Source organism: Acanthaster planci, linkage group LG15, assembly GCF_054643075.1.
Source record: "Acanthaster planci isolate LZ-2023a linkage group LG15, COTS_SCS, whole genome shotgun sequence".
Taxonomy (NCBI): Eukaryota; Metazoa; Echinodermata; class Asteroidea; order Valvatida; family Acanthasteridae; genus Acanthaster; species Acanthaster planci.
This window is the reverse complement of record NC_141791.1, coordinates 6,469,208-6,496,015: the sequence shown is the minus strand read 5'-3', so window position 1 is coordinate 6,496,015 and position 26,808 is coordinate 6,469,208. Positions and strand designations below refer to the sequence as shown.

At 40.8% G+C, this 26,808-nt stretch overlaps 2 protein-coding genes and 1 long non-coding RNA gene across 10 annotated transcripts in view; 2 read left to right on the top strand and 1 right to left on the bottom strand.

Moving 5' to 3' along the window:
• The window catches only part of LOC110984689 (uncharacterized), a 42,643-nt gene extending 16,153 nt beyond the window's left edge, over nucleotides 1-26,490 (top strand). For 2 of the 6 annotated variants that reach the window (XM_087146434.1, XM_087146433.1), the window contains exons 2-4: nucleotides 18,781-18,893; nucleotides 23,917-24,452; nucleotides 25,166-26,490. In XM_087146434.1, the coding sequence (XP_087002560.1) occupies nucleotides 23,949-24,452; nucleotides 25,166-25,429 (768 nt within the window). In that variant the 5' untranslated portion in view covers nucleotides 18,781-18,893; nucleotides 23,917-23,948 and the 3' untranslated portion in view covers nucleotides 25,430-26,490. Of the gene's footprint in view, nucleotides 1-18,721; nucleotides 18,894-19,884; nucleotides 20,131-20,774; nucleotides 20,901-23,916; nucleotides 24,453-25,165 lie in introns of those variants that run through there. The other 4 variants (XM_087146432.1, XM_022245112.2, XM_022245113.2 and 1 more) reach the window with 4 other exon arrangements.
• LOC147796630 (uncharacterized) lies at nucleotides 3,651-10,216 on the bottom strand. 3 transcript variants are annotated; one of them, XR_015427876.1, is made up of 4 exons: nucleotides 8,717-10,216; nucleotides 6,850-7,004; nucleotides 6,055-6,259; nucleotides 3,651-5,100 (listed from the first exon to the last, which is right to left on the bottom strand). It is a non-coding gene; the product is annotated as an uncharacterized LOC147796630 (long non-coding RNA). The 3 variants fall into 3 exon arrangements; XR_015427875.1 differs by having other exon boundaries at nucleotides 3,651-6,259; XR_015427874.1 differs by having other exon boundaries at nucleotides 3,651-6,259; nucleotides 6,867-7,004.
• On the top strand, nucleotides 10,363-12,788 carry LOC147796629 (uncharacterized). Its single transcript, XM_087146833.1, has 5 exons — nucleotides 10,363-10,500; nucleotides 10,866-10,933; nucleotides 11,121-11,218; nucleotides 11,636-11,745; nucleotides 12,063-12,788. The coding sequence occupies exons 1-5, from the start codon at nucleotides 10,363-10,365 to the stop codon at nucleotides 12,405-12,407; spliced, it is 759 nt and encodes a 252-aa protein (XP_087002959.1). The 3' UTR covers nucleotides 12,408-12,788.
• Nucleotides 26,491-26,808: the final 318 nt, after the last annotated feature.

Here is a 26,808-nt window from a genome sequence, read left to right as displayed (position 1 = left end):
AAGCACACAATTTGATTTGATATGCCCGATTCTATTGTCTAGTCGTTCAATAGTGCATAAATCGTCTCTATTATCTATAAATTGCATTTCAACTTCACAATCTGGATAGAAACAGCGGGGGTAATCTTCAATTAACCCGCTGCAGAAATCTGTGTCGATAAATTTCTCGGGATTAAATCGATCGTTTTTCTTATCTGAATGTCGAGCGCTACGAATCCAATTTCGTATAGTTACTTTGATTGGACCAGTACAAATCTTGCAATGTTCTCTCTGTTTTTCGTGAGGGCAAATCGATGACCCTTCACATTTAACGCACTGATGTCTTAATCTGCCGTGCAAGCAAATTCCTGAACCGCCGCAGTTAACACATTGGTGTTTTTGTCTTCCGTGGGGACACTTGTTTTGTTCTTGATTAGCGCGCACTTTGGCAATGCAATTGTCACAATTCAAATTAATTTTACCAGTTCTTTGTACAGAGAAGTTCGTTAGGTCTAGGAGACAACGGCAATTAACGCATGTTTTCTTACTTTCGATCATATTATTTAACAAACGTAATTAAAAATTTTTCCTCATTTTTAATGAACAAAGAAATGAACCGGCGCTTCAGTATTTAAAACCAACTTACTAAATCTCACGGTGCGTAAATATCTTTTAATTTCTTCTCTCTTTTCGTCTGGTACTACATCGTTCTCGTCGAGGCATTGGTCAAATGACGAACGATCTTTACAATGAAATATTGCGGTCCAGGCGGTATTCTCGCGAAAATCTTTTAACACCGAATTGTACTTTTGCGTTAGAAGCCAGCAGCTGTGAAGATAATGTCTACCGCTAAAAGCCATTTTCGACAACGCGCAAACTGTACCACTCTTAGATTTCTTTCGATACTTGATAAACTGATCGGCTGCACAATCGTCGATAATAAATAATGTATTTACACCATCGAATACTCTCTGATAAAGTTCGATCGCCTCATTTAATTCTAGTCTTTCTCGATCCAGGTCACAAAGATAGACATTTTCGTCGGTGTACACCCACAGTCGTTCTAAATAAGTTTTATTCTTAAATAGCGTCGGGCATATGATCACGATAGCTTCAAAGGTGAATCGGTATTCTGTCTCTAAAAGATTTAAGATCCAGTTGGTCTTCCCGCTACCCGTCTTGCCCACGATCAAGGCGCAGTGGGGATTCTTAAACATCTGGTTCTCGCTACGCTCATACTCCCTCCGGTCGTTCTCACTTCTTTCATAACTCGCTCGGTCGTTCATTTTTAATAAACAAGATTTTTAAAGTTCCCGTCTTCCACCGTTAGTTGAGAGTCCATCACCAGGAATACGTACATCGTCAACGGTCCCGCGGTCTCGGCCGTTCGTTCCATCTGTATAGATATGTCTCCTCCTCCACCTAGGGGTCTGCCCGACCCGTGAGCCGAGTTGTCGTCAGAACTTCGGAAGTCGAGCCATAGACCGTACTTGTCTTTTAGGTAGTCGGCCATATCTACTCCCAACAAGGATAAGTCCGAGACGACCCCTCTAGCCAATTCTTTATCCGAGTCTCCGAAATATTTAGTAACTTCATTCCAATGTTGGTACTCAAACAGACCCTGTGAGTACAATTGATTAGGTCTACCTTCAACCGTCACAATCGTTTTAGTGATATGCGGGTTGTAAAATTTTTGCGGGTTCTTGATCGTCGGGTCTTTAAACAGGATCAAAATTCCTTTTAGACTTTTAATACTCTGCTCTATGCTAATGTTCCATAGCGTATCACTCTTGTTTACCGCTTGCTTCTTCCACGAGTGAATACGGTCGAATAGATAATACATCGTCTTCTTATTTCTCAAGGTTTGCGCCAGGTCTCGATTGGTGACGACTTCGTATTCCAAGGTCAGATCTGAAATTTGATATTCCGCGGCGGTATCTGACGAGTTGACCACTTTGTCGTGTCCGTTAAAAGTCAGTTGGTACGTTAGAGGCTCTTTAAACCACGAAGGATAGAATGGGGTATGGTCCGTCAACATAGGCGTGTCTAGTGGAATCGCGTACCTGTTTTTAAAAGCGTCGGCAATTGCCTTGTCTTTACCGTCGTTTGCGGCAGCATTAGCGTCGTCAGCTCCTAGACGTATCTTACACTGTGCGAAAGGTGTAGTTTCCGGAAATTTCATACCTACGGAAACGGGTGCAGTGTTTGCACCCAGTCGTTTCCGCTGGCAGTTTACCAACACAGAAATGGGCTCCGGAAACGAGGAGACCAGTTTCCAGAGTTTCAGGCTAGCATTTACGTGACAAGGAAACTACTCACGAGGAAACTGGCTAGTGATTCGTTGGAAACTGACCGATAAAGCGTTTGTGTAATCATGGCACGATAAAAGAAACATCTTTTGTTTAATTAACACATTTATCTCCCATTTTATGAACCAACATTTGTCACATTAATTTAACTTCAAATTCCAACTCTGATCACGTATTCTTCAAAATCACAATACAAAATGAGTGCCCACTGAAAATAACTTGAACCCTTTTTACTAAACATTTTATCTCTGTCCTATCTGCGGTTATTCAGTCCATTCCCCGTGTCCCTTGTTACCGTAGGGGTACACCCCACTTCGGCTGACCGCATGGGGTCAAGGTATTCCCACCAGACAAATCCTCCTGTTAATTGTGGCCCTTGTCACTCCAGGCTGGTCTTAATTCCAAGTAGAGAGTGGAAGGGATAATGGCATGTCTTGCAGCCTGCACTGCATACAACACTAGGTTCTGCAGGAAGTATCTTATGTTTCTTTTTGGGGACTGACATCATGGCATATAAGTTGTTTTGGGGAAGGCCAGTTAAGGTGGCTGGAAGGCGACTAATGAGTGTTTTATGCATTCAAGGAAAATTTCAAATTAAATTGCCAATTTTGTTTATTAATTTACTAACTAAGCATAGAAATTTTATTTGAAAAGGTACCATGTAGTGAAGATCAGCCTTGCCGGGAAATGGCTAGGGACGGTATATGGGCTGAAAGTTTAGAATTACTTTAGCCCTAAGCAGAAGAAAAATAATCAAGGGGTATTTTTTTTTCATTTTGAAGGCTACTGCCATTCGAATAAATTAGATGAATATCATATGCTTTATTAAGCCCTCTTGATATTTTCAGTTCAGAGTGTAACGTTCAACGCTGCTATGCGATTCGCCAGTATAGACTGCTCGGTGTATTGTCAATATGAAAGTCATATAAAGACGCCGTTAAAAACAATGAAATTGGCGGGAAGTGAACAGGCGAGTCTGATGGGAAAGGGAGAGTAATGTATGCAAGGTCACAAACCCATTCATCTTCAGCCAGCTGGAGCGAGAGCGCAGTCCATCTGACCCCTAGTAGCCAGTGATCGCGAACACTTCAAGTCTGGTATTCGTCAAAAATTGTGCAATCGTACAAAGGGTGAGTGTGTGTCAGCTGGAATGTTTCACTTCGATGGCATGCCATTAGTGACAGGCCTGGATCCAGCCCGCTACCATTGAAAGCTGTTGTTGAAATAAATTCTTACTCGGTCCCTTTGGAGAAATCATATGGTTATGTATCTAATTATGCAGCTGGAAAAGTCAAGTTGAAGAGAACTTAAAACACATTTAACTCTTTTTCTTAAAGCACTGAGATTCATGACAACGTCAGCTAAAATGGATGCTAAATGGTTTATTGTGTTCAGATACTTCGTAGGATACATGAGAAAATACACCATCTCCATTACGTTTTAACTACTTCTGGACCTTTTCATACATAACGACCCAAAGCTGTAAAATACCGACATTTAGCAATACAAAATCAATAACTTGCCCAAAGCAGTTTTTAATCATAAAACACTCACAACTAAATTTAATCGCATTAGTAAAATTAATTATCTTTTTATTCTCCAAACTTCAATACTGCATTCGTGTCTGTGACACTTTTAGTCCTGATATCATATAACTTTTATATTAAAATATCCACTTTTGATTGGAATTTATACGATACAGGCTTATATTTCTTTCCAGTGTTTTTAAAGTACTGTAAATCCAACGGTTTGCTAAGCCTTTAAAACTAAAAGAATTGTTGTCGGTTCAGTAAAGACAGGGCCACGTTGCCGTCGTTGTCGTGTGCTGCAATAAACTTTCCATAGATTCGTTGCACAGGGATAAAAGACGATGCCCCTCCGTGTGAATAGGACCGTTTGGGCCAACTTGTGATTGGTGCTAAATAGCGACCTTCATTCGCTTGATCTTTGACAAACCATCGAACAACAGCGAGAATGTGGGGAACTGGAACACTGTTGAGAAGTATCGTATGTTTAACGTAATATTTGACTACTCCTGGTCTTAACTCGGCAAGAGAATCAATATTTCCATCATCATCCACCCAGTGAGCCATAATGCCACTTGTACTTTGCGATCTCTTGTTGAAGCACGATCCAAAAAGTTTGTTGCCGACATGAATAACTCCATATTTGTGAAACGTTAGCTGCAAATGATCCCTCTCTAATCCTATGTCCTCATAAACAGATTGGTACATTTGTGGCAGATAACCTAAATCATCAGAATCAAAAGAAGCTATAACGCCATGCCCCACCGGCTTCACTGCTGTGAGTTGTGAAAGAGTTGAAAGTACAAGCGGCCCTCTCCATGTGTTGAAAAGTGTTCTTAAAGTTGACGAAATAGGGGTTTGTTCTGAAAAATTGTGACCTGGTGAAACGCTGTTACATATTTCCACAAAGTCTTTGCTAAAGTCAAGTTGGTTAGTGATATTTTTCACAAATGGAATTCTTGTTAGAGATCTCATGTATTGTACCTCAATATTGCTATTATTGGTTGGTACGTCTGCAATAAAGCCATTAAACCGTTCATAAGAGAAACACCAAAAGGCTGGAACCGGACCAAAATCAATGACACATTCTTTTAAATAGGCGTGAAGATGCATATTGGGAGTTATTGCCAAAGAACCGTATAGTTTTTCGTACTCCTTTCCAAATTTCAAGAACAGAAAGTCTGCTTTTTCTACTTCAGCAAGAGATATGAACGGTTTGCAGATAAGTTTGCATGCAAGAACAAACGTCTGCCAGCACTTCAGATGTTCCGCAGGAGGAATCCCATCTAATGCATACAAAGAAAAATATAGAGTCCAATTCTTCCATTCGTCGGCTGTAAAGTTCCCATAATTTGAAGCAATGCGCGTTGGTAATCGTCCAAGGTCTGTCGAGGCTAAAACATGATTATTTTTTTCGTCAATTTTATCTAAAGTTTTCCTCTTAAGTATGTCTTTCTTAACCCAGTGACCAAACACGTGTTTTGCTGTCCCTACAAAAAGATTGTGCGTTGGATCAATGGCGCAATAACGGACTGCATCAAAATACTCCGAGTCAAGTAGACAGCTGTATCGCACTCCAACTTTCTTCTCAATTTTTTCTCTTTCAGTTAAACAGGAACTTTGCCTGGCTTGTGCAACAGATCTCCGATGGCCATTATTATCTCTTAGAAGCCACGTTTTCCTATCGAACCCCCGTAATCATTTTTCCTTTTCGGCCTCCCAGACTTGTCCACCTCCCCCGTTTGTACGCTTGGAGCCCTTTTTAAGCATTTTGAACAGAAAAGTGAAGCACTATCGCTCAAAAAACCACAAAGTTTTCTGTTCGCAGGCAAATCTACTGAACAACACATTAGCGCTCCACGAATTGTCATAACCTCGCCATTTTGTGTAATTTGAACACCTTTCCACAAAGTATTCAATTCATTAACCATAGGTTTTAGAAGGATTAGCATTCCCATCCACTACATAGATCAGTTCCCCGAAATCATATAACTTAGTACACTTTGGGCAGACGGCATATTTTATGAATGAGTCTCGATCGAATTGTAGATGGCGTCTAATCATATAAACTGACTGTGGAATGATGTCTGCAACCTCGCGAACAGCAGTGATTTGCTGGCTAATCACCTTGAATAATAGTGACAGAAAGCGGAGAAGCATATCTAAGGCACGATCGCTTATAAAATAATTACTCTGCCACATAAATAAAAAGTGACACACCCATATCAAAAGAGCTTTACATTTGGAATGAAAGTCCCCTCCTTCTGCACTAACAGGAACTGTGTCGGAGCTTCTCTGCTCAGCATGGGTGTCTGTTGTTACTTTGATGACATCTATAGGATCTGTTGCTTCTCCTTCCCATTGTTCATCTTCGCTGCTGCTGTTAGTGTCCAAGTTAGTGCTGCTGTCTGTAGCGCTGGATGAATCAGATTCACTTGTAAACTCCTGAAAAAGCAAAATGAACAGAAATGATCTATTTTGGTATTTACACAAATTGTTCGTTATAAATATTCGATAAACAGCGATGCCTGGTATAAAAATAGCGTACCGCATCAGCTTTACAAATGCTGCTCATCGGCCAATACTACAACTCAGGTTAATTAATACATCTTCTTTTGATGAGTATTTGCCCCTGCGTTCGATTTTTTCCTCCATTTCTATGTCACGTTGTATAATTATACAGGTCATTTACGCACAGCTAAGAAATCGTAGCGTTCCGTGATCCTCACTCGATCCACACCAGCAATTGAGTACAGTTTGCTTTCCTTGCCTCTTGGGCAGATAAGAAGGCTTCAAATGTGTGATTTTTTTCAGAAGAAAACCCGACCAGATCTTAATGGATTTACATAAAAACGAATAAGAAAAGATGACCTTTGTCAAACGACTTCAAAACGAATGCAAACTGTATATTGAGACTAATGGTTTTGCCTAAGATACAATATTGAAAATATTATCAGTTAAAGTATCAGTTATCTAATAGTGCCTGTAATCCTTCGCGTTATATGGAATAAAAGTCACGTTTTGTCCGTATTTACCCCGACAGTAGCTTTACCAGTTGAATTGTGAGTAACAGCTCCAAAAGGTGACTGTGAGGAGTCCGTAGTCTCAGGACATTCGGTACGGTAAGAACTCGGCCCATTTCCTGTCTCATCATTCATTCTCCTCGGAGAAGATTCCATCTCAGGAAGAGCTGTGATTATAAAAAAAATCTTTTCAAGTGTCACGTCATATACTCCCAACAATGATTGGTGCCTTAAAAGGCATCACTCCTCGTCATTTTTTGCACAAAAATCTTTTCATAATTTAAATTTGCCTTTCCCGACGTATAACACTGAATATTAGATAAATACCAGCTTTTGTGAAAAACGCACGCACCAGCTAAGTCGGGTGGAACTCAAACCCATGACCTCCTTTATTGCTACTGTAAACATATTAATCAATCGACCACCGACATTGCCGGTGTCGAGTGGATGGTCAAGTCAAATATACTAGCACGGGTGCTACAAACAACTGTTTGCAAGGATGCATTTGCTACGGGGAAGTTGAATTATCGTGCCATTGACGACAAGGAAGTATCCACGATGGATAATTTTTAATTAATTGTAATACTCTTGTTTAAATGAAATTTAAAGGAATTACGAACTGTATATAATTTTTTCCATCAGAAAATATCTTCAGTAATTTTTAACAATTTAATTTTTCAACATCTGTACTGATTTAAGTTGCGCCACAGACCTTCAGCCCTTACGTCAAACGCTGCTGAGTTTTTCACAAGCAGCACGTAATAATCCCCAAATCAACGTCCTTATGACTTAGTTTCACTGCATTCAGATTGCCAACGAGGAGAACAATTGCGAGTGAAAGTCTCCACATCAGCAAAGTCAATGAAAAAGTCTTAAAAACTGGTCAGAAGTCTGAAATCAGCCTAACAGGATGATGTCCAGCATATCCGTGCTATGGACGAAAGTGTGGAGATTTATTTTCCTATTTTTGGCGGGGAGTGCTACAAAAGCCTATTTAGGACCTCCATGGTTTCACAGACCCCAGCTGTCGTGGGTGCTCCCCCCCCGAAGAACGTCAAATACCTCCCCCAACAAACAGTCAACTGTTCCGAGTTATGCGAGATTTGTACTGGAAGTGGGGTCAGTATAGCCTGATTTATGACGCCTGGTGACGCAGCGGACAGCAATCAATTTGGCTCGTGGCCTCGTGAGGCCAGGCCAGCATGATGTGCTGAAAACTTCATGCGGGTCCATGCTGTATTTTATATGGACACGTACATGTACAGTACTTGTATATCAGTTAAACGAACATCCTTTGAGAAGATTGGTGATCTTAAAGGTTGTTATTTTTAACATTTATATGGCCATTAAATTATTACAAAGACGATGACACAATAAGACTAAGGATAAATGATACGGCATTATACTGATCGTTAGAAAGGTTAAACTTGTAACAGCTAAGTGTGCAGTCTGGTCATACAGGAATGGAAATATTCATAATATCACAAGCAATGAAATTACTGCAGGTATTGCTTTTTGAAAAACCAGTCAAGAGGTGGGTATCGAATGAATAGGAAAAACTCATCACTTACTTGATTATACTTTTTAGCTTTACAAGTAAAAAGTGTCACATCCCATTGCACAAAACCAACACATTTTGAGGATATATCACATCATAGTAAATTGTCAATTACACGCTTAGGTACGTACGTTCTAAACGTTTATTTACAGAGTTCTCTTTCTCCTTAGCGTGAACGGGATTCAATACATTTTAAATTTTGAAAAAAATCTTAAGGAGTACACATATAATTAGCGGAAAAGACAAAATCAACAACAGACACACTTACATATAGCAAATCTGCACAAATCCTACCAATAAAGCGAGTAGGGCTGCACGTACCTGCTTGTGTCAGTTTATCAGTTGAAAACGTCCTGGTTTGATCGTTGCCACAAGTCCACATGTTACCATCATAGTGTTTATGTTTATGGTAAAAAAAAGGCTCTTCGAGAGAATTTTGTGCCACAATTGGGGCAACTTTTCCGTTTGACCTTCATATCTGCAAATGGTTGTAAGAACACCATCAAAGTCATATCTTCACAGTGCCTACAGCCAATGGTAATATTTTCATATAAAGGAGAAAACTCTGCTATTAATATACTTGATACAAACAAAGTCCCATTGTAATTTACGCATAATTGCACAACTATTTTAAAAGTTAATAACATCTCAAACAAACCTGGGATTGTGAAATAAGGCCGTACATGATATGCTAGTTGAAATAGGCAAGTTTCTCACCTTCAGTTACAGAAAGCAGATCACCGTCTGAAAACTAAGTGAGCGTCCAGCTGCTCTTACTGGCTAAAGAGGCCTTCGGAGACTCAGCGTGCCCTTTCACTGTTTCATGGAGTTCAAAGCTTTTCTGAGACTGTCACTAGCAGCAAAATGTGATGACTAACACAACACCCTACCAGACTGAGACAGTCTTGGCATAATTCAGGGTCTGCATATGTAATCACAGAGTTTCCTCCCTTCCAATTGGCCCGTCACGACTTTGCGCGCCATTTTCGATAATTCATAACCGCTGTTGTCTGCCATACACCCTTGTTGGCATTGCGTGCCGCATTTATGTATCTGGGGTTGATGTTAGCAACACGTACAGGAAAAATGAATCGAGGAACGAGACAAATTCCAAATATCGAAGATTTGCCGCGGCGTCGACTGTTTACACGAGAGGAAACACTTCTAGAATTAGAAACAATTTCTTCTGAGGATCAAGACAGTTTACAACCCGGCAATAGTACAACAATGCTCGATATATCACATAGTATACCCGCACTTGGCCATCGTGGTCATTCTCGGCCCAGCAGCAGTGGGTCTTCCTCGTTTAACGCACTCGGGTTTCCACAATCCACCTCTTCGCCATCTCCGAGTACCGATGAGAGTGACACAGAAAGTCAAGAATCCACAGTATCTTTACTTTCTGCGAGGAGTGGACAGACCTCATCGTCGCATGGTACTTCGGCAGGAAACATTTCAGTGGTGAGTTTCAGCAGTATGAAAATTGAACACATTTTTTTAGCATGTCCCTGTTACATTTATGCAATGATTTGCGATGCATGAGAATTGTGATTTGTATGAGCCAACTTTTAAGAATTACTCGAAAATAAATACAACATTTTGCTGTGGTACCTGTAAGGGACATTAAAAAGTGTTGATGTTAAACATGTACACGTACTTGCAGGTGCATTTGCAATGCCCGATCACATTTCCGACATTAGAAATGCACACTTCAACTGCGGGTACACGAAACTTTGTTCTGTCTGTGCAAATACCCTGTAAACATACTTTTCAACCAGGTGTTATTTATAGATTGAGGAGGCGAAACTGTACAGTTTTAAATTAAACGAAACAAGCTTATTTGCTAAAGTTTGAGTAAATTAAGTTTACAACAGAGGCACAGCCAGCTTGTGTTAACCTACAGTACATGTCCTTATCTGTAATTGCGGGTTCAGGCTTCAAGTGCACCATCTGAGATCACCCTGCGCATGTTGTACATGCAAAACAAGAAACTCGAGGAACAACTCAAAAAGCAAAACGAGGAGCTCCAAGAGATAAGACAAAATATGCGACAAGGGGAGGTAAATTCGAGAGGAAAACGTGTTGCTGTTCCTCGTGAATGCTCGGTGAGATTATGAAAAATGTTTTTTTTAAATTTTGTCTCCTTTTAAATCAATTTGAAATGCTGATTTCCGTCAATTTCAGATAAGCACCGCAACTTTAAACATTGAATAATCTTTATGTGAGGAAATTAAAATTGTACTCATTAATAAGACTTAAAATGAGGCTACAATGAATGCAAAGAATTATGGGAAAACAGAAACAAGCAAACGAGGAACAGGGCGGTTAACTAACTTTTTCAGCGACTTTTGTGCATGACATTCTATGGGAAAAGAAAAACGGTGGCATTAATGATAAGTACATGTAAGGAAAACTGTAGTTACAATAAATGTTCTTGACAAGTTTATATCAACCCTTTCTTTCCTCATAGCAATCTGTGAGGGACGTGTACGGAAAGTTGTACAGAGATGGGATTGGAGGATTCAACCTGGCACAAATGTACGTATCAAATTTATCATGCAGGCGGCATGTGACATTTCCATCACTTAATTTGTTTTCCTCTTTAAACTAGTGGTACACAGTTTATCATTTTAATATTATCAAAATGACCAACTGACTTTGCAAATAAAAGAAGAGAAGATTTTACACTGTGAATTATCATATGCAAATGCTTACTTTTTTATAGCAAAACTTCCAGAGAAAATGAAGAGACAATTTCGACGTTAACCAGAGAAATCAGAACTCTTCATGGACGAGAAAAATGGAGTTCTGCTCAAATACGAAGTAGGTGAAAATGCAGTATTTAGGATATGCATTTGGTGAATATTGTCACAATACAAGCCCAGCTATTGAGATCGGGAAAGGTTAACACTCTTTCTTGTAAGATTAGAATTATTTGAATCTTTTAGTGTTAAAGTTGAACGAAATGTCCTCAGGGATGTGTTAAAAACATTGTCAATTGTCTTAAATCTCTGTAAGATGAGTTTAGAAATGCAATTTAATTTGCGGAAATGGGCAGCGTATGCCTACGTATAGTCCTGAAATTTATATGACATAATTGGCTAATAGCCCGGCTGTAGTGGAATTTGGCAATGGCTGTTTCTGACGTCTGTTATCTGTATGTCCGGGTATATATCAATGCTTATACCTGACAGTATAAAAATTCATGCGTATTATTGTGTTTAAAATTTCTTTATGCAGAAGCTGCCAAAACGTACTTCACGTCGCTTCGTGACAAGCAGCGCCGCATGGAGCGTGGAACATACGATCAGCACGCACTGGCGGCTAAAAGGCGAAGCAGGAAATTCAGGGTGAGTTCTTCCCTCTCATATATTTCTCATGTTGAATTGTCCTTTCGCATAAGACATCACTTTAAAGCAATGTTTGAACTGATGGCACGGGTTCATGTTTGAGTAAAGTTTCAAGGGGTCTTTTCGTTTAGTTCGCATGGTATCTTACAGTATTTGACATGCGTTTCAATACGAGTGGAACTAATTATACAAAGCTTCACGTGATTTTCAAGGTTTAAGCCCTTTGTGTTTGTCTTGATTTGCCGAGAGAACTTTATGCTCATTTTTGTGTCACCTGCTCATCGACTTTTTCCCTTCAATTTCTTTCTTTTAAACAGAAACTACAGAGGCGACAAAGCGCCCTGAAAACATTACAGGCTTCCCAAGAGCTCAAAAAGGAAGCCCTCGAGGTGTTGACAATAGACTACATGTCTTCCGAGGAGAGTATGTCGGAGGGCGAGGAGGATCGCTCATCTGGATGCAAAACCAGAAGGCTCCTGAAACTGCCGTGGGAGCGGTCAAAGCTGGCATCACTTAAACATAAGCTGGATGCACACTTTGCAAAGACCGCTCCTGCAGTAGTTTCAAGGTTGCTTCCTGAATTTGTCATCTCGAATGTGCCTTCCTCTCGCCCTCCGCCATCAGGTGCTCCCTCTTGGGCAGTGCGAACCCCGCCAAATTAGTTATAGGCCTACATATATTTAATACCCATTCCTGTTTTTTTGTCTATTCATAATCGGTAAATAAAATATTAAGGTTGAACTCGATTTTTAGAGAGAACATGCAAAGTAAAAGCTTTTGTTGTTTGTTGCTTTATGTTAAGCTACTTTCGGGTTTATTGTATTTTAAAACCATTCAAAGTTTCTGCACTCCGCCAACCTCAGTTCAATTTAAAGGATTTTGGAAATGAAAAAGCCAATTGATTTTGTTTTACACATTGGAAACACCACTTTATCGAGAAAACAGGATTTATGATCAAGGGCAAGTGAGAAAAGATTTCTTTTTTATACTGTTGTTAAATTGGGACTGGATTTATAATTCCCTTGAATTTGAATTGAAAGAGTTCTCCCCAAATTTTCTTTATGATTTCTAGTTTCCATTCTTATGAAGTTTTCTAAAAAACGATCAAAACAACACTGGGTGTCCGCTTCGTATTTTATTGATCTTGGTGCACCGTGTTTAATGTTCGTTTACATGTATATAGCTTTATTTTGTGTTGTGAATCACATGAAATGTGAGACTATGTTTTTCATCTTAATTAACTCATACCATGGGTCTATTATGACACATTCACAAAAAGTGGGCAAGTGGACAAATAACTCTAATTTAGGCATTGCTAATGCATGATAACTTTGTAGATGTACAATGTACGTGTACAGTGTACATTTATGTGTAAACGTGGTTGAATAATGAAAGTGCACAAATGCACGTGGTTCCACTGGGTGGTACAGAAACAGCCCGTGGTCGATCACTGGGAGACAGAACAAGGACATATTAGCTCCCAAGAGCACTGAGGTGGGACAGCCTGGCCTCAGTTGAAACTGGAGGTCATCCAGTGGCTTTAACAAAATTCACCCCCACCACCACACATACACGCGTACACGGGATCTTAAGACGCGCGAACATAAATAACTACAAATAAATTTTAATATGATGCATTGGTACCATTGCCAATGAATGAAACAAAATATACATGTACCCACAAAGTTAAAAAGACATTTTTGGAAAAGATTTTTATTTAAGTTTGGCTGGTTCACTTGCTTATGAGATGATTGGATGTAACTGGATTTGAGATAAAATAAAAAATCAGGGGAAAAAGATGCGTAAATGATTGGCTTTGTGTCCTTCCATTTAATCATGTTTTGTTTCTTAAATTAAATCTATACTCATGAAAACCCTGTTAAGAAATAAACTGTGCCCCACACGAGGTTTATCCTTGAAATAATCCGCACACATTTTGATTTCCAATATTTCATGTACCATCTTAATTAACAAGAAAGTACCCAGTGGATCAATTAGGCATGCAAATTTCGGTCGCGATTCCGATATTGCGGAAACGTGGTAAACGACCCAAAGGTTTCCCCGCCAGTTTCCGTGGGGCAGTAAACGCCGTAAACGAGGGGTGCATTTAAGTACCCAGGAAACGGGCATGGAAGCGGCCAGCGGAAAGGGACAGCATACGCGCTGGAAACTGGCTGGTTTGCGGCCAGTTTCCACACAAGTTTCCGCATGCGGAAATCAAACTTTTCGCACAGTGAATTAGCTACGTTTTCTTTCTCTAGTCCAAAATACGCCATATTTTTGGTCTGCGACGTGGGTAACCAATTGTCCTTAAAATTGTGAAATACGTCCGCATCCCGGTAACTCACGATTTTATTTCCCTGGAGACTTATATTTATTTCCGACACCAGGTTTCTCGCCACGTTGTTATAAACCGTCCGGTTGTCGTCCGAGGCGCCGTCGAGGTCGAGTTTAAAAGCCAACTTTGCAGTACCGGGTACAATGACGTCGTCGGTGCCTAAAGCGGGGAATTTTACGTTTAACGTGTGGCCCGCGTCTATAGTGCTCGGGTTGTGCGTAATGGTTACTTCGCGCCGCTCGCCTTTGATCGCGCGAGGAACTTTAAGTCTGCGACTAGGGTTAAGCTTTTTGGTGTACATCTTACTTTTATATAATAGTAACCTTATTTTAAAATGGCTAGTGCATTGATGATGGTTGGAGGAGCGATAGTAAACGCCTTGGCATTCACGGGCTCAAATTTTTTATTTAGCAGTTTATCAAAAAGTAAAGTCGACGAAGAACGAAAGCGTCACGACCTCGCGTTAGAGCAACTGGCGCAAGCAAAACAAGAGTGGGAACAAAAACGCGTACACATGCTAGACTTTTTGAACGAACGAATGCGACAAGAACGCGCGAGTCAGCAAACATTTGTAAACGTGGACGAAGCTTTACGAGCTTATTCGGAATTAACCGGTAAGAATATTACCCCGTTACCGCCAGAACCTAGGTTGTCCGATTTTTACGAGCCTTCAGAAGACCAAAAAACCCGCGAGTTGGTTTGGATTTTAGGTGGAACTGCGATAGTCGGATTGTTGGCTTATCGATTTGCGTAACTTATTTTTAAAATGGAGAGAGAATTTTCAAAGTTGTTTTACAGTCCACAGGGTTACTGGCGAGGAGAAAGCGCGGTGGATCGTCTCCACGAAAAGACCGGTGCAGACAAATCGGTTATTAGGAAGTGGCTAAAAAAGCAGGCCGTTTGGCAAATATATTTACCCGCACCACATTACGTACCCAGACCTACAATGTTGCAATCAGAATCGGTCGAACCTAATTACGCGCATCAAATGGACATACTTTATTTACCCTGGGACCGAGTTAAAAGGAAAACGTTTAAGTACGCTTTGACCGTGGTAGACGTGGGTTCGCGGTATAAAGAAGCAGAACCGTTGACCAGTAAAACCGCCGAACAAGTGAGTGAAGCAATAAAGAAGATTTATTCGCGAGTGGAAAACGTTCTAACCTGGCCCAAAATCGTAATGGTAGACTCGGGATCTGAATTCAAAGGCGAGTTTAAAAAGTTAATGACAAAAAATAAAGTACAAATTCAAGTGGGTGAACCTGGGGTACACAGATCTCAAGGAATCGTGGAAAGGTTTAACCGTACTTTAGCCAAAAGGTTATTTGGCCACCAATACGCTCAAGAAATGTTAAACGTGGGTGTGCGTAACGTGGAATGGGTAGAACGTTTGCCCCAGGTCGTGAAATCGTTAAACGAGGAAAAAACGCGTTTAATCGATACCGTTCCTGCAGAAGCTATAAAATCAAAGCGAGTGAACCAAGAACCCAGTGTACCTGTAAGAACTACCCAAAGAGAACTTCCTCCAGACGCAGTCGTCAGGTACCTCTATTACCCGGGCGAGCAAGAGGGCGGCACCGTCAGAAGGGCAACAGATCCGATATGGTCCGTGGACGTCTATCAAATTGAAAAGCGCACCAGTCAATTTAAACGGGTGAAAGGCAAGAGAGTCAAAACGGGCCCAACATTGTACTACCTATTAAACGGCCCGAATAGGAGTTTCGTCAAAGAGGAACTTCAGGTCGTGCCCGAGGATACCGAATTACCGGAGTAATACTCGCTCCGCTCGTTGCTCGCTTCGCTGTTGATTAGCTCGTAGCTCGCTTATGCCCGTAAGCTAACGTATCGATTCCGTTCGGCAATATGTAACGCTTTGTGTCCAACGGCGACAAACTAAGTTTATTTTGTGAAATGGTGAACACCCGATGTTTATCCGATCTAAATAGTTGTTGTTTATTGAAATGAGAAACCCTTTCAAATAGGCATCTTTTGTACATCTCATGGGTCAATCGTTTCTCGGTTACTACCTTGGAGACCCCTTTCGCCTTCTTTAAAGAAAAGTACTCGCTTTGCTCGTAGCTCGCTGGTGCTCGCTTTTGATCGGTAGTTAAGATCGAATACATTTTTGGTCTGATACAAACGGCTTCTAAAATTGTTTTACCGCCAAACTCGTCTTTCATTTTACCTATGACTTTTTTATTTTTGACGCTGTAAAGCGGATGACCCGGTGGATAATTACTAAAGTCAAACAAATGGCGCTTTTCGTTTAGGTAACCAGTTAAATCGTCGGAGCTTTGCTCGATTTGAACTAATAGAGAATCAGTGTCCGTATAAAGTAAGCGTACTTTTTCACCAAAAGTTGATTTTAGTTCGTTGTAGTAGAAATCATACATCAACGTTTTTGAGATATCGAGAATACTTACACCGCAATAGATTGGCTTATTTAATTTTGTTTTGGTTCGGTACATCTCCACAAACGAAAGAGAACAGTCCCCAAATGGCACCGTCGATTTATAATTCGGTTTATACGTTAATTTTTTGTATTTGGCGGCGTCTTGTTCGTCCCTTAGGAGGTGGCCGTCAATTCGATGTCTTACATTTTCCATCGTCTTGCCAAATACCGAATTGTTCATCAATTTGAAAAAGTCTTTCTCAAAATCATTTTTTGCTTTCTTGCGCAATTTCGTGTTTTTGTCGATGTAGCTCTTCATCCACGGCTTTTGACGGAAACGCAGTACCCGGTGAACTTCTTTGATCCACAACCCTAGTTTGAGATATTTTTGTAATGTACGATAGTGAACCACGTATTTTCGTTTGGTGTCCAAAGTAGCCACGAGTTTGTCTACCGAGGTTACTTGCTCGCCATTACCAATTAAATCTAGTTGGTAACTCGAAAACCATTCGTTTGGTACCGTGATATTCTCAGGTGCAAGTGGAAAGTCATTGTGTTTGTCATGGTGACGTTCCGGGTAATCTAAAGAAATCTCAAACATGTAACCGTAGTCGCCGGTTAGTCGCAACTCTTGGATGTAATAGTAATTAAATTTTTCTAAGTCTGTTTCCCAGGTAAATTCCCCTACAGGCAGATATTTGCTCATCGCCCAGCCGTATAAATTATTTGCGTCTAGGTACATGATCTGTGACTCCGGCTTATCGGGGTCGTAATCGGGTAGTTCTGGGCTATTTGCCTTTGCATATCGCTTTGCACCCACACTCGAGATACCACCTCTTTTTGCCCTTTCAAAGAACAAGTGCTTGTCGATGTCTGTCAGTAATTCCAATTGGATTTCAGAGTGTTTTAGCAGAGCGTCCCACGACAGGCCTGGCGCAGTATAGTAGTTGGCTGGGTCAAGGCCATAGTTCTTCTTACATACCTTCCGGAAGTTCTCAAATACACCCGCGAGCAATAGCGTGTCCGTTTCCACATATAGGTCGTGGTAGTCGCCTAGGTTTTGACAGCCAAAGGCTTCCCATACTGTTTCCGCACGAGCGTATTCTTGCTCGGTTATCCCTCCCTGCTTCAGAGAACTATAGAAAGCGTCTACTGGTGGGAGCCGTCTCTCTTGGAACCGATCAAAGGAGTCTATATACTCATTGGGATAAACCCCCTTTTCCAAGAGTAAATTTGGGTTATTTGGAATTATTTATATTTTGGATTTGTTTCTAGCTGACTTTTGACTCCGTCTGAATACAGCTTTAAAGCTGCTCTCAACGCCCATCGGATACATTCTTGATCTTTATTTTGGACATTTATGATTGCTTTTTTGTCTAACAATTCCTTAGGTAACGGAATGTAAGAAGAACCGACTGGATTATATTTAACCACGTTGACGTAAAAAGCGACAACTTTGTCAAAGATCCACCCCGAGCCTTTTTGTGTATGGGCCTCCACCTGTTCGATTTGTTCTTCGCGTTGCTTAGCAAGTGCATTTTTAACGCTTGGTTTACTCGTTACTACGTCTTGATCACTCTGAAAGGGAAAGGTGCCGTAGTCAATCGTTCCGTCAATTTTTTCCAATCTAAACTGCACTTTAAGATGTGTTTGTAATTTGTAACTCCCGATTTCTTTGAGTTCGGCTAACGCTGTTTTCTCTATCAACTGCTTGTAAAAATCAAAAAAATGTATTAGGTCATCTTCATAGAAGCGAGGAATCAACTCCCAATTACGAAAATTATTTTTAAAACGCCATATACGTTTAATGTCTACTTCCTCGAGTTCTTTAGGTTGTGTATAAGCTTTAATCGCATTGATAAAGTCCTGTTTGACATATCTGTCTTTGTTCGCATAAGGAATATTATATTTTTGTACCGTTTTCAACAGCTGCCGATATGACTGACGCGGGAGATGTCTAAATTGTTTTTGATCCTCTCTGATAGCTTTTATTAGCTCTGATCGTGTATGATATTTGCGCCTAGGTGACGGTAATGGGATCTTATACCGTTTAATAAAATCTTCCAAAAACACCTTCTTAAATCGAATAAAGTTCGTTAATATAGGTCGATGTTGTTGATAGCTCATGTCTCTTTTTATATATAGATTTATAAAATTTTTATCAATTTTATTCAACATGTTTTTTTTTATACTACTATTTTATATAAAGAGCATTTATTTAAGGCGGTTTGTTTTGCTTTGAACAGAGCCAAGGTCACTAGTTCAGACCGGAAAAGCAAGGGAAAGTCCCTTTTCGTTTGTGCAGGTCGGTGCCAGTCACGAGTTGTTTAGCCAGCCGGGGTTAAAAGTTCAAGGTCAGTGAAGTGGAAATCCCCGGCGCTAGCCAGCGAGCAAAGCGAGCGGCGCCGAGGTCAAAAGGTGAGTGGAAATTCCCTGGTTTTTTGGGTCGATGTACTACCCAGGGGTTTTGATCAAAAACCGGGTTCACGACAATTCCTGGATTTTCCCATTTTTTCCCATTTTCCCCCACCAAAAATGTTTCGACGATTTTTTGGGTCGATGTACTACCCAAGGGCTTTGAGCAAAAACCGGGCAAAAAGGGGCGTGTGATCCAGAATCGGCTCTTCTCTACTACTATTTGAGGTAGCTCACTCGGCGAATACACTCTCCTAATCTGCCGAACCCGGTCTATACTCTGCTCGATATGGGACAGAGGGGTACCCTACCCCCTTTATATACATGTACATGTCCAATCACTTTACACACTCTATACTATTGTGACCTAAGGGTGCACCCTAATATTTAGGCCAGAAATATGTCCGCCGAGCTCATTAATAAAAGTTATACACTAAAAATATTCTATATTAGAGGGTCCTAAGAGCCATGGAACTGAGGAATTGAAGAAATATGAAACTGAATCTCTGGGCCGGATTCAGGGCTTCCAATTCTGAGCAATTTGGAAGCCTGAATCGGGTCCAAAAGTGGCACTATTTGAGCCATTTGCAGAGGGATGGTTTTTAAAATGGCTACTTTCACGGACAGGGACATTTTCTTCATTTTAGGGGTGGTCTGCTTCTGGTGAAAATTTCTCAAAAATTCATTGGTCCCCCCCCCAAATTGAAAGGAAAATGAAAGGGGACATGTGGAACATCGATTTTTCTGTGCAGCCTGAACACCTGTGAGAGTTATTATTTTTAAAATATTTGTGAAGTATGGGGATGTACCATTGCTGTCTGTGGGAATTTATTTGTAGTGGTGCACCCCAAACACACCTCCCCTAGATGTCTGTGAAGAATTCCTCCGATCAATGACCGACACAGAGGTGGGGGGGTGCTCTCTGTCCCATCTTGCTTCATATGTTAATATGCCTAGCCGCGGTGTGTCTCTCCTGACGTTGCCGCGTCAGTTGAACATGCATGCCAGTGTATCAGCCAACCACTGAACAACATCTACACTCGATTTAATAGCGCGCAAATCAGAATAGCAGCCACTCTCAAAAAAGCACGCATGCCGACCCCGTGTCACGTGATTCATTGGTTTGAAATTGCACATTCACCTTTCTGTACAACGTTCGCATTGTTCTGTCGACCGCGCACATTGCAGCGACAGACAGCGCACTAGCCACACAAAGCCAGCTGAGGACTCTCTGTTTTCAGTAAGTAACCTATTTGCTTAAATACATGTTAAATTCACTTAAATCATGGAGGAAATGATCACTGGATGCAGGCCCGTAATATATTACCATACTCCACCCCCATCTCCGAATGACCTGTGTCTTTCAGTGTGAGAGTAGCGAATCAGTCGGTGAATTAAGCTATAGATATTTGGCTCGTCATGGACATAGAGGCTATCGCAAGACTGTGATGTAGAATTATTTTACTTATCTTTTGAAATTTGCACCTTTTAGTTTCAATTCAACACATGCACGGATCCTTTGAAATATGGAAACGACCTTTGAATGCGTCCCCCGTTTTAAAGAATATTTTGCAGGTCGCCAGGCTTAATGGTCAGTTTTTGAAATTTTAGTCTTGAAAAGGGAGACTTCCCCAATCCCACATGCACACACAAGATACATTGTGATCGGGTTCATGGGATACGCCGTAAATTGAGCTCTCAATCCCTACGCATGAATTACTCGATTCATCTCTCCTCGGAAGAATAAGCCCTTTGCGAGTTGAATTTGAATAAAATCTGGAACACTGAGTTATCTGATTGCACATAAACATAACAATTCGAATTCCCCAGACTAAAGACACTGGTACCCTACCTCGTGATCCGGGGCAAGCTTTTGTATGGCGAGTTAGTGACCATTTCACCTCGACTGGAATGGGCTGGTTCCTTTGTGCTGTCCTATCCTATGAAAACAGTGCACTGGTGCAAGGCGTCTTCTTGAATAACTAAGCAAAGCTCGCCCTGAATCACAAGGTATAGAAAAAGTGTCTTTTGTATGAAAAATTCAATTTATTATGTTCACGTGAATTTAAAGAACTCACTGTGCCGGCTTTTATTAAAATTTAACCCACAAAAAGGCTTATTCCTCGCTGTGCATTATTGCGTTTGCTGTTGAATAGGTAGGGCCTACTCAACATGCACATCAGCCCTTTACTTCACATCGACCTGCAGTCAGCCAATCTTGTATTGGCTACAATATCAACGCCTATACTAGTTTATGTCGATGGTAGAGCTCACCATTGTGCTTTTTATTCTCATTTAGTTTATCATTTTGGGGGTAAAACTGTATTAAGCTTTGTAAAGGATTGTTTTATATTACATGTGCTCACGTTTTAAGGGAGGATTTATTATAAAGTTTTATTTCTTTATTCGTTTTCTCAGAGACCTGTTCTGTTGACTGGAACCCTTTAGGTGTACAGGTGCACATTTCTTTGAATGCGAGTGCGTTAAGCAGCACTGAATTTGATTTCAACAGTTGTCAGTGTCTAGAAGAGAACCAATACGAACAAAAGACCTGAAAGGCCTTCTGTAATACAGCTGAATATGTTGAATTTAGTTTTTTTCGCAATTACACCAGGCCCATCCCTAACACAAGGGGAAAGGTGGCCTCAAGTGAATCGGGAACATTTCTCATCACTGCCTTTTGGGAACCACTAAAAAACAAAGTTGCCTTATTAAAAGGCAGATGTTTGCCTATACTCTCCTGCCGTAGGTTTACTGATTTAGGCGGGAAGTTTGGTATAAAATTATGGAACACAAATTTGACTTCGTCGTGTTTGGAGAACGCCCAGTCTACCCACTTTTATTTTATGGATTTGTAATAGTATTAATGTAGGGCCAGCAGGTTTTGACAGGCGTTAAGATCATCATGAACCAAGAAGGTTGATTAGGTTGCCAGATTTGTTGGTCCCTATTTGACCCTGAAGGTCACAAATGTAAAAATATTTAACGTCCACACTCTAAAAACTCTTGGTTCAGATTGACCCAGAATTGAGTCCCATTCGGCGTGACCCTTTTCTGGTTAAAAAAAATGATCCCCTTTGGGTTCGTATTTGACCCTTTCTGGGTCATAATTTGACCAGGAAAAGGGTCACACCGAATGGGACCCAATTCTGGGTCAATCTGAACCAAGGGAGTTTTTAGAGTGCATTGAAAAGGAAAGGGTGCTTTTACTTCGATTTTTAGATCATGGCATGCAGACCGTATTTTTGAAAGATCGACCGCTTCCCAACTGTTCTTCAAGATGGCATTGGCAGACCCCCAAATTGATACAAAACTAACAGTAGGTGGATTTTGTGGCGTGCCCTATCTTTACCTTTGCATGTTTTGGAGAAAGGAATACAGTGGTGGCCTGGAGAAAAGGTCAGAAAGGATTCTGTCGATCTAATAATAGGGAAAAGATGCAGCCCGTACCACCCAGATAAAGCTTCGCTTTGGGATGTCCGTTTCCGGCTGGGCATTACAGACCCAAGGCTAAAGGCCATGCAGTTGGTTTCGTGCAATTTTTTTAAAAACAACATTGGCATTATGAAAGGTAGGCTCTATAGGTTAGCGCTGTTTCCTCGTTGCTCTGAATTTCCAGCACCTCCGTGTAGTCATTGCAAATCCGTGGCTTCAGATTCAGCCTGTTCTATTCTGCAGATAATCTCCGGTCAGTGCTCTTCGGGTACGCCAAATTGACTCCCCTTTATAGAAGCACCTTTGGCCTGATGATCTGTCGTCCAGATCCGCTCGCTGCTTTACATTGAGCTCCCCTAGCTTCATGATTAGGGTCACGGTGGTTCCCTCTCCGAACAGACGTACCCCTTCTGTTTTTGACGTGTCCACAATCGAGAACAATATTAATAGCATATAAAGTAGCCCGCGCTACGTGGTGGGCTTCTTGTAGCCAGAAATATTTCTTGGACATTGATTCCTTTATTGAGGTTTGCCTTACGTGTGTACAATTCCCTTTCTGTTATTCCTGTTTTTTTAACCACTTTTTGTGTGGCTTGGCCTCTAGCTTGTATTTAGCTTTGCTAGCATAACAGTAACCACACTGATTTGTTTTCAATCTTAAAGCTTATTGCTTGTGGAGAAAAGCCCCGATGTCTTTACTGGTCCGGAGGAAAAGTTCAAGAAATTGTATTCAAAGACCTTCAAAATTGCAGTGGCTTATTTTATGAACTTGCACAACCATCACTGCTAAAAACGAAACGATTTCGACTTTCTCGTGATTCGGATATCCAAGTCATGTGAAACGCCTAGTATCAGGTGTCCCAGTTCACTAACTTCGAAAATGGAAGTCACAACATTACAAAAGAAAAGCCTTAAGCCATAAGTAAACCCATGAGTAAACTTCGCCCAATTCGGGAGCATAGGATTATGAGATGGCAATTAATTATGTTATTTGATTTCTCGACATGTGTACAAAGCATCTTTCTAGTCTATTTACCCTAAACCACAAGGACCTTTTTACTAGGGCACATCCTCAATCCTCCATGCTTCAATAACCATTCATCCCGAATCCTCCCAAATCCTCCAAAACCACTCGGATGATTTTGAAAGATTGAGGCGGGTTTGGGTTAAAGCTACTTAGATTGGGGCTAGATAGAAAGATGGTCTGGCCCGGTTGTTGAGTGATCGGAATGCAGCAAGTACAGCTTTAATTAGCAAGAACTTGCGTCTCAAAATGTCCACCTTACCTCACCACTGTGAGATAAAAGGACTTTTAGTGTAGTATTTAGAAGCATTTATTATTTCCGGTTTATTAATCATGTGCGATTTTTTTAACTTTGAAAATTGCTAGCTGTGGTTTTGCACTCGGGCAAAGAGCCTCATCTTTGGAAATCGCTGGTTGGGAAAACAGTGCTTTTGTCTTCGCAAAATAAAGATCGTTTGTGTTGGTGCGGATCTTCCCGATAGGCAGCGGGCAGCAATGAGTGCCATTATTACGGTGAATGTGTGCGATGTTACAAATATACAGGTAATTGTCGTATTTATCCAACAGATTGTATACGTCAGTGTCAGAGTAAGCTAAGAATGGCGGAAGAGGCAATCGAGGTAATCGAGGCGGCCGAGGAAGCCATCGGCAATGAAGCGGAAGCGGCCGAGGAAGCGGGCCTGGACGAGGAAGAGCTGGAAGAAGTCGAGAAGGAAGTGGCAGAAGTCAAGGAGAACGTCTCCAAACTCGGCAAGGTGGCTGAGTACCTGAAAAGTTTAGAAATTCCACAGACGTTGCTCAAGTTCACCAAGTTCGTGGTGAAGAACGCGGCGGTGGGGGCCATCTTTTACGGAGTCACCGTCGCCCTGACCAAGCTGAGTCAACCGTCGAGCAGCGGCGGCAGCAGCAGCGGGGGCAGCCAGGCAGCTAAGACGAAGTACAACAAGATCAACGCCTTGAGCAGTCTAATCGCGGAGCTGACAGACATCTCACAGACCGTGACGGATTGGCTGAAGGAGCACCAAGATGACACCATCACTCTCGACGGTATCTCTGTGCCCCTGATTGACATCTTCTCCAAGTACACCACAAAGATGGGACAGGTGAGTCCGTTAGAGCGTTTTCGATTCCATAAACCTGAAGCTCAGGAGAATTCTGGATTTTAGATTTCTGTTTGTTTTTTGATTCATTCTATTTTGCCATTTGCGGCAATTTTGATGCCAACCTTTCCATGAAAGATGAATTCTCTACCATATGTTGCTACTCTTGCCGGTATTTGTTGTGCTTCCTTTTCTGGTCAGGATAAATTTCAAACATTTTACTTTCTGTTCAAGATATTTTATTAAGCACAAAATAACTTATCTGATATTAGTCCTACAAATTAAAGAGACCTTTTTTAATTGTGGGAAATGTACTCCCGATAGACGTATGACTCTCTAAAGACAAAAGAGTGAAAAAATAAGGGATTCTCACTCAGAAGAAGTGAGTCCCATATAGGACCACTCCAAAAGAGAGAAAACTCCAAACTCCACAAAAGTAAAATAATTTGCTCTGCCAAGAAACCATTCAAAAGATCATTTTAGAAAGATTTGTCTCTTTTCTGGCTCTTCTTTTTGAGTGACGTTCACTTATTTGGATTTGTTTTCGCTCTTTAGGAGTGGATTTATTAGGGACTCGCATTTTTGAGGTTTTCACTTGTTTGCAATGAGGGAGTATAGTACTTCCACATTTCTGAAAAATTAAGGGAATTTGTAAAAAGGAAAGATACAGGAACATTTTCTGGATTCATGAGCGTGTTGGCCCTTATTTATGACAGGCCGTTGATGATGCTTATGCAGTTGCCAAGACCCTCATAATCGAGACAGACGGTAAGAAGACGTTCTCCATTCCAACCACAGACCAAGTCGTCACTGTCATCACCGCTTGTGATTCATTCATCACTGCGTTTAGTGAGATGGTCACCTTTGCTGATGAGAAAAAGGCCGAGTTTTCAGTCCTGAGTACGCTTCCAGTATCACAGAGCGATGTCGTTACTCTCATTGCCAAGTTGAATGACCTCAAAGCTCTTCCATATGCGTAAACAGAATGTGTTTACTGACGGTCTTGAACAAAAAATAATTCTGATGAAAGTTGACATAGATTTCAGTTTGAGAACGAAAAATGCCGGAGAAACATTTGAACCTGCGCCCTCCTAATTACCGTACCCATGCGTTACCAACTGAGCAATTTTGCCCTGTCAAGTGATCTCTCTAAATGTAAACTAGTAAAAAACACCACTAATTATATTTCGTTGTGTCCCTAACACGGATTTTTACAAATGCGGATAGCCCTCTTTGGCCCATAATTTTTTTCTGTTATTTGCAAAACCATGAAAGTACTATAACTTTACTTTGATTATATAATTATTGGGCAATTCCACGGTATTGAGCGTACGTTTTGGTTCTGAAGAGTACGGAATTAAAGTTATACAGAATGTCACAGTTTAGGTTGAGAAAAGGTTTAAACTAGTTACTGATTTCAAAAGAGAATTGTTCATGAAACCTTTACTGTCTTACTGTCGAAATGGCTTAAAAACGCCAAGGTGTTGGACGTATCCTTGAAAACTTCTTTAGGAGTTTAAATTTGTGGAAACCGTAACTTTATCCGTTGGAGTTACATGTCTGACATTGCATGTAAACAAGGTTGGAAATAACCAGTCTTAATAAATGAATTGGTTTTTATGTTTCAAAGAACGCTTTGGCAATAAATGTGTCCTTCCTCTCTGTCTTACAGCAGGAAGCCTCAATATTGTTCACACTTAGCATGCTACCAAGGCGCAAAAGAAAACACCAAAACCTTTATATTTACCACTAGACCACTTTTTAATCAATAAATTCACGTTTGCTTGTTAGAACTTCTCAGCACGTCACTGAAATAAAACACGTTTTCCTCCTTTACTTTCAGGTTATATGTTTGAGAGTGTGAAAATTATTTAGAAATTAGACAATTAGAAAAAGCTGGTATTTGGGGTGATTTAACTTCTCGGTAGTATATTCCTATAGGTTTATTTTACGTTTCGTCGTTGGGTAGATAGAGTATTGATCATTTGCATCTGAGAGGTACATAAATGACTATCAATTGTAAGAAGAGCAGCATTATAAATTTTCCCGCGTGATCCATTATTTTTCCATAGGGGAGTTGTGATGTCCAACTTAAAGTCTTCAAACATATGCGTGAAATATAAACAGTATCGAAGCGACCCCCCCAAAAAAAATACATGGCTTTGCCTATGCTTTGGTAAAACAAACGGGGAAACGCCCACGAACTAAGTAACCAGCATTCCTCCGAGTAAATGCGGATTGTTTTAATCGTCGCTCACCCAAAGGACTGAATTACGGTCGAAATGCATGCAACTCTTTAGCCCGGGGGGGGGGGGTTAGGATACCCCTAAACGTGTCATGGGCAGGAAAAAAAAATGAA

Excerpts from the sequence above, each read along its gene's own strand:
- LOC147796629 (XM_087146833.1), top strand. The coding sequence starts at position 10,363 with ATGTTGTACATGCAAAACAAGAAACTCGAGGAACAACTCAAAAAGCAA. Across the intron at positions 10,501-10,865 it reads CTGTTCCTCGTGAATGCTCG|CAATCTGTGAGGGACGTGTA; the intron begins GTGAGATTATGA and ends CTTTCCTCATAG. Across the intron at positions 11,746-12,062 it reads GGCGAAGCAGGAAATTCAGG|AAACTACAGAGGCGACAAAG; the intron begins GTGAGTTCTTCC and ends TCTTTTAAACAG.